Below are 7966 nucleotides of genomic sequence, written 5' to 3'. Positions count from 1 at the left end.
CCCCCGCCCACACCCCCTGCTGCCCCAGCTCTGGCCCCCACCTGCACTCCCTTGCGGCCCCAGCCCTGGGCTCTTCCCCCCCTGCCGCCCCAGCCCTGGCCTCCACCTGCACCCTCCTGCTGCCCCAGCCCTGGGCGTCCCCTCCCACACCCCCTGCCGCCCCAGCTCTGGCCCCCACCTGCACTCACCTGCTGCCCCAGCCCTGGGCTCTTCCCCCACCACCCGCACCTCCTGCCACCCCAGCCCTGGGCTCTCCCCCAAAGAAGGAATTGGGGGGACTAAATGGACGGTGCACCTCTCTATCTGAAGCCTAGCAAGGGAGGTATGTGGATCCCACTAGAATTTAAAATGAAAAGTAAGGGAGGGGAGGCTCTACTAGACTGGGCAGCTTTAGATACAGTACCAGGCACTTAGGAGGATTTCCACTTCTGAGCCATGGAAGCAGAAATTGACTTTTCCTTTCCAGATATAGCTAATATTCAGAAAGGGAATCTAGCACCTGCCTTCCAGATTTGAACATCCTCAAAATTCAGGAGTGCTCAAGCTCAATTTGGGCAGCTGTTACTTCATTTCCCCCAAATCAAATATACTGATCCACTGTAACTTGCTGTAGAAAAAGTAGAATAAATTGAGCAAGAAATGCTTCCCAGTGGTTATTAGGAATGGATTTTTTATTCACCATTTCCTTTTTTTTTTTTTTTTTTAAAGTTTTAGTTTTATTTGTTTAAAAGGGAGACCGTGATAGTGCATTCCCCATAGAAACAAAGAATGGAACAAAATAATAATAAAGGCACGTCAACTTTTTCTCATTTATGTAGGACAGTCTTATACTATGCATCCAGATATCCTCCAGCCACACAAGCTGAAAATTGTTCCACTTTACTGCAGTTCTGTAACCATATGGAACCAATCCTGTCTGTGTTCTGTGCACATCCAAAATTCCTGCTGAATGACCCGCCCTGGGAGCGAGTTACCAGTGACCCAGGGCTGGGGTGGCAGGAGGGTGCAGTTGGGGGGGAGGGGGAGAGCCCAGGGCTGGGGTGGGGGGCAGCAAAAAACCTAGAGCTGGCCCTGGTGGGAAAGAAACTGATTCTAGTCAAAGGTGGGCTGCCAAAGCTAGTAAAAATGGCAAGCACATGTTGGTGCAGTTTTCTATTAATGTTAACATTTCAGCCAAAGGAGATTTTAGTCAGCTCAGAACATTCGCAGAGGATCATTATATGTATTTACTGCACCCCCTTGACTATGGTCCTGATGTAGGGTACCTCAGGAAGAGGCCAATTGCTTTTCAGAAGGCAGTGCTTGCCAACATCCCAACCTTGCACTGTTTTTGTGGCTAGGACAATGTGGTGAGCGCATGCTTTCTTTGGTTAATGGGCAGGAGGCCACACTCCCGTGGGCTGGTTGCAGGATGAGGTACCCAGTTGGAAAAGACAGTGAGGATCAGATCCATGTTAGCTTTCACCCCAAATCTGAACTGAATGCAAATGCAGGCTCCGATCCTGCATTGAAGTCAACGTGCTCTGTGCAGGTGAACAGGACTGTGCACGTATGGCTCATTTGCAGGATCAGGGCCTCAGAGAATGAAGGCCTTATCCTGAAAGATTAGCATTTCTGGTGAGCTGCTCCGTGCCATCAATGGGCTTGAGGGCATTCAATCCTATGCATGGGATTGGGCCCTAAGCTTGGACTTGTCCTGCTGAGCTAGTTCTATAAGCCGCGAAGAAATACCAGCTTGCTTGCAAGATGCGTTTTGAGGGCAGGATGGGGAGGGGAATATAGACAAATACAACACTGCATGCCCTCCAGGTCCCCTTTTATTGAGTGAGTGAATACAAAAATAAGATCATATAGGTGCACAAACACAATGATCTGCACCTTGGGAAGAACCATCTTAAATCAGCGGTAAGCAGAGTGTTAATAACATCTTGTAAACCGTTCTCTTTACAAGCAGGAAGCTTCCTGAAACATGATGCTCATTTGATTAAAAACTCCCCAACACAGTCAGAGTAATACTTAGCACTTCTCATCCCGTGAGCCCAAAGTGCTTCATAGAAGGTGGGCGAGCATCATCATCATCCCCGTTTTACAAATGGGAATGTGCTTGAAATTAACAAAACCCAAGGAACTTAAATCAAAAGAAACAGAGAGCTTAGGAAGCACATACCATTCTTAGAGGGCGATGGCTCACTCTGGTAGTTTCATTTTGCAATGCAAAAATCATTGGCAGAAGCACGGTTGGAAGAGTTCTAGAAATGACTACCGCTCTTATAGCAACCTGTTACAGTTGATAAAAAATAAAAATTTATATAGTACATGGCATTTCTCCTAAATTGCACCAGAAGTAATTTGGAAGCACTTTCAGTTTGTCTTATATGCAAACAGGGGAAAGAGCAAGTCACAGGCTTTCCATCTCCTTGATAGATATTTAAGCCTCTCTCGGCACCCCTGCTCCTGCCTGTCACATTTCTGAGTCCGCATACATGCCATTGATTAAGTAGTCCACTTGTGTATAGTCCTTTTTCTTGTAGCTTTCATAGGCCTGCATGGCAAATAGAACTAAGACTGTTATGAAAAATATGATCCCAAATAGAAGTACTGCCAGGAGTGAACTGGTGTCCACCAAGTACTGAGTCAGAGGCCCAGTGGCAATCAGCAGATTGTCATAGTCTGTGTTTTGCTCATCTCTGCCAACGCCCAAGGCTGTTGTTTTGGGTGCATTTGTTGCACCCATGGTGGTAAGCTTAGTCAAGAAAGTACTATATGTTGTTGTTATCACCCCAGGCCCAGTGGTGGCCTTTGTTGATGGCTGGTTAGTTGCTGAAGTCTTTGTTCGGACTGGGATAGTAGGAGATGGCTTACCCGTGATATTCTGGGGCCTTTCCACTGTAGTTGTCAGGGGCTCAAGAGTTGATGAAGTAGCTTTGATTGTTGGCACTGTGGGACTGGCACTCTTTGAAGATGGATTGGTGACTGCAGAATCTGGGGAATGTGTTTGCAAGTCCTGTAGGCTGTCGGTGGTTGCCACTATAGATAAACTTGTTGTCAATGGGCCAACCCCCACAGTAATAACTGTGCTAGGGGTGGGAGTGCTGTGTGTGGCAATGGTTGCATTGTGATACTTTGTTTGGGACACTGCAGTCCTCACTTTCGATTCAGAAGTAGCAATAGTAGTTTGAGACAAGGGTGCTGGTGCCTTTGTAGTTCCTGAAGTGAACACCTTATTACTTGTCTTTTCAAAGGTGGCTGTAGGTGTGGAGCTAGAAGTATCGTTATTTGAAGAGAGAGAAAAGGCAGCTGGAGATGTGGTGCCGGTAGGCATAGTGGGATTAGCTGTCAGAACCCCAAGCATCTCTGCAGTTCCATTACCTTTGGCTGATGGAGTAGCTGTACTTATCTCACCTGGGGTTCCCTTGGTGGATTGTGTGGTTGTGGCTTTAGTGGTGGTGGTGGTGACAGTAGTTGTAACTACTGCTGGTGGGATCATTCTGGTACCTGTCATTACAGTCCTTACTTGAGCTGATGGTGAAGGTGGTACCGTTGCTTGACTCTCTGTCTGGTTCTCTTGGCTTGTGTTAGATTCTACTTGCCCGCTGGTTCGGCCAAGTGGCTGTGCTTCTCTTTTCTTAAGGACAAGTTCTTTGAAAACAAAAACGAAAGTTCAAAAACCAATGGGCCTAATTCTGATCTCATTCACACTGAAGTCAGGAGTATCTCCTGAAGCAGATGATGTGCAGCTTACTTCAATGGAGTTACGCCCTATTTCAGGGGTTCTCAAACTGGGGGTCATGAACTCTCAGGGGAGTCACAAGGTTATTATGTGGGGGTCGCGAACTGTCAGTCTCCACCCCAAAACCCGTTTCGCCTCCAGCATTTATAGTAGTGTTAAATATAAAAAAATGTGTTTTTAATTTGTAAAGGGGGGGAGGGGTTGCACTCAGTTTTGCTGTGTGAAAGGGGTCACCAATACAAAAGTCTGAGAACTACTGCCGTATTTACTCCAATGTAAATAAGATCACAATCAAACCTAGCATATCCTCTATTATTTGCATAAAGCCCTCTCATAAGCGGAATCCTTTCCTGGGTTACCCTCTATGCCAGACACCTCTGTCATTTGTCTCTCCAGGACCGGAACCCTCTGAATCGCTCAAAGGAAGGGTAACACTTCACCTCTCCAATGGTTCTCAAAAGCAGAGCAGCAGTACCCTTCACTCTGACCTAACCAGTGACAGAAGCCAAAGGCCTGTGCCCTTACACGTTAAAAGGCACCATTCACGGCCTTTATTTAGGTCCATAATTTTACCCCTCTTAAAACTTTTTGAAAATTTCCCCTTAAATACATAAGGTGCCTCAGCTGATGATCAGGCTTTTAGTAGCACGAATCCTATAAGCATTAAAAGAGCTAAGCCGTTAAATCCTCATGCAACCTTTCACAAAACAGAATGAACCATGGATGAGCTTGAGGGAGTTTTGTGTTGTTTTTTAAAAACTTGTCTACAGAGGAATTTTTAAACACGTTTCAAGATTAGTTCCCCAATTGCCAACAAGCTCCATTTCGTTATGGTGTCACTTTTAATTAAAATTGAAGCCCCTGCTGTTGTAAAACCATGGCTAGCAATTGCTACTAATGCCTTTCTGATTATCCATGCAGCCTGCCGCTTCTGGCATGACATCCTGGCAGTCAAAGGAAATCCAATCCCAAGATGTTCTCCTTTCAGGGTTTTTTTTTTAATTATTATTATTATTATTATTAATAAAGTCCTTCAGGTCCAAAAGGACAGAGTATAGGGTGCGATAGGTGTGCCTAGTGAGCCCTTTCACAGGGACAGGCTAAAAATCATGTTTCTTTAAAAACCACACTATGTTCTTTCAATATTATAACTACCAGAAGACACAATGGGACAAATCTTCCAATGGACAGATTCTAAAGTACAAACATATCCTGTGCTCCACCTTCTCAGTCAGAGGTGCAGCAAAGCACTGAGTGTACAGTATTTAGTATGATGCAATCTTTTTATCCTAAAGGTGACTGGGCTATCTGGTTTTACCAGGAGCCCTACAGTGTAGAATTACCTCCAAGTAGATCTTTAATGTCCTGAGCGCTGGCATTCTGACACACATACAGATGGCGACAGTGTAAAAGGACACAGCGATTCTGATAGAACACTGACCAGTTGCAGTAACGATTACCTAAAACACAAGACAAGAGGTTACATAAAATGGAAGGAAGTCCTGATTTTAAAAAAACATCAGACCCAGTGTGGTCCTGGGATTTTACCGTTAGCAAAGCTATTTAAAAAATAAAATCTCACTGTGCCATGAGTTTTCCTTTACACACAACAGAAAAATGGACCAAAATGTGCTATATGCAAAGCTCTCTACTTTGTGGTTTCAATTCCACGTTAACTTGAACGTCCTACAAACTTGGTAACAGGAACCTCTGTTATGAAACCCATAACAATCAGCATTCCAGCAGGATCACATTCAGACTTGGTCCACGTGGCTAGAATTCCAGTGAAACCAATGGAGCTGCACCAGGTGTGAATTTGGCCCAGGTAGGTCAGTTCACAGAGCTCCCCACTTGAGTCCACTGGACCCAAATAGATCACCTTGAGTAGCCCAACAGCACTGCTACTGGCCAATTAAGAAAAGCATTAGAGGAGTCCTACCTGACCTTAGCTGCTGGAAAGTCACATCATGACTAACATTCTTACCCCTTTTAAGACAGTGCTGAGAGAGAGAGAGAGAGAGAGAGAGAGAAAGCACGCTCTCTTTACTGGTGTCCTTCCCCCACACCACAAACTAATGCACTCTGGGGTGTGAAGTCCCAGAGTCTGTGAAGTGATTGTGACAGTGACCTTAAGAGTATGTCTACACTGCAATAAAAGACCCACAGCATAACTGTGGCTGGCCAGGCTCAGGCTGGAGTCCAGGCTCAGACTCCCTGAGGGGACAGGACCTCAGAGCGCAGGCTCCAGCTGGAGTCCGAATATCTACATTGCATTTTTTAGCCCCACAGTCCAACCCCAGATCAGCTGACCCAGGCTCTGAGACTTGGTGCCACGGGTTTTTTAATTGAAGTGTAGAATGTACCTAAGAGCCTTTCAATGCCCACTGGCAAAGGGTTCACTGCCATGTAAGAGGAACTCTTATCAGGCCTGAAACTCTCTACACCTAACACATGGCCATCATATTTACCTATAAAACACATGTAAGATATCAAAGGAAAGCCGGTGACATACTGGCCATTAATATCACTGTGAAATGTATATCTCAACAAAGAATTATGGATACTTACTGATATTATGCTTTAAAGTCTGTAACCAAATAAAGGGAGAAATAGATTTCCTTTCAGAAAGAGGGAGGACTAGTTATTTCCCTGTCTCTAATGCAAACTGAGCGTGGCGAGGCCAGAGGCAATGGACAGTTCACTTGCATTGGAGATAAACAGGAGAGCAAATTAACATGAAGATGTGGAATCACAGGAAGACAGGTTCATCCTGACTAGTGACAAAGACAAACTTTGGGGAAAATAGGGAGAAGCAAGAAAACATTTTGTTATTCTAATGAGAGGACAAAGATCAGCGCTATTAGCATTCTGTGAATGGGGTGGGTGATGCTGAAAGGTTTCTTTAGGTAAAAAGCTTCTCTTAGACAAGAATTGTAACCCGCTGAATTAAGTTTTAGTCTCCAGAAAGTGTGATTATACTTTTATTTCTATTATCTCTGCTTAGTATCACTTAAAGAACAGATTAATAAATTTATTCTTGCTTTATCATAAATTCATCTCAGTGCTATTATATTAGATGGAGGTGTGCCCCCTCAGCTGAGCCAAGTGTGTATTCTGTCTTTTCTGAGACAACAGGCTTGGTATTTCTGTCAGCATCAGTGACAGGGGCTGGATGCTGCAAGGAGATGCTTCTGGAGGGTCCAGGAACTGAAATACACCAAGTGTTAACCTGTAAGGCAAAGTGAGGACTGGCAGAGTCCTAAGGAGCTTGTTTGGCTGGCTAACAGCCTAAGGTGGCACGGAGCTGTAACACAGTATAGCAAAAGAAGAATTTGTTGGTGCTAAGACAGAAGGGTAAGATTGTGATTTACAGTTTTAGACCCTCAAGAGAGTGTGTCAGTAACTTAATGAAAATATAGTCAAGTGAACATGGGAGGAGACTGTACAGGATGGCTGGCCAGAAAATGGGGAGTGCTTGGAACAAAGTCGCGAGGGACCAGTCAGGCAGTGTCCAATTGGTCAGTCAGAAGCCAATTACAGTGTACTCATTACTCCTGACAGAATTGTGCACCCCTGTGGGGGTGCAGAATTCATATGGCCTGCATTTTTCTTTGCCCCCGCCCGAAAAAACACAAAAAAAGTCTGTCAGGGGACACGCGCCTCTTCCCCAGCAGCACGTCTGTTCCAGCGTGCCTGGAGCAGCCTCAGAGATGGGAGGGAGAGGCTGGGCGTGCATGCCTGATCACTGTGGGGAGGGGGGGTGGAAGGGGGAGTGGGCTGGGCATACGTGCGTGTGTGCCAACAAGCGCGAGAGAGAGAGCGCGCGAGCGCGCGCGCACCTCTGTCCCTCCCACTTGCTACTGCAGCTCGCTGGCATAGAAGGGTAGGGCTTTTTATTATGCACGAGGCAGGCTAGAGACAGAAATGTAGCAGCCTGCCTGAGTTAACTGATCTCATTGTCTGAGGCAGAAATGTAGCAGCCTGTCTATGTAGTAACACTATTAATGTTCCTATTGTTAGTTAACGGTTTCCATTCTCAGTCAATTCCCCCAGGAGCATAAAACCGGTGAAAGTTTTAAGGTCCCTGCATTGCCAGAGTGATGTAAAGGAGCCTTATTATAAATGACAGTAAGGGAATCCTCAGCTAGGAAGGTCTATGTGCTTTCTCACTTTTTTCCTGTGCCAAAGTGGCACAACGGGGTTAGATTACAGCTCAGGATTTATTTTACTTACCAT

The 7966-nt window shown here is 45.5% G+C and overlaps 1 protein-coding gene across 1 annotated transcript in view; it reads right to left on the bottom strand.

The window, feature by feature from the left end:
* Positions 1 to 1809: 1809 nt before the first annotated feature.
* The window catches only part of CUNH11orf24 (chromosome unknown C11orf24 homolog), an 11000-nt gene continuing 4843 nt past the window's right edge, over positions 1810 to 7966 (bottom strand). The window contains exons 2-3 of the mRNA XM_026657624.1: positions 5074 to 5190; positions 1810 to 3639 (exon numbers count right to left, since the gene is read on the bottom strand). Of these exons, the coding sequence (XP_026513409.1) occupies positions 2462 to 3639; positions 5074 to 5190 (1295 nt within the window). The 3' untranslated portion in view covers positions 1810 to 2461. The remainder of the gene's footprint in view (positions 3640 to 5073; positions 5191 to 7966) is intronic.

Source organism: Terrapene carolina, unplaced genomic scaffold (assembly GCF_002925995.2).
Source record: "Terrapene carolina triunguis isolate 2854851 unplaced genomic scaffold, T_m_triunguis-2.0 Scaffold250, whole genome shotgun sequence".
Lineage (NCBI taxonomy): Eukaryota > Metazoa > Chordata > Testudines > Emydidae > Terrapene > Terrapene triunguis.
Note: the sequence above shows the minus strand (reverse complement) of the source record. Positions and strands in the feature narration are given on the sequence as shown.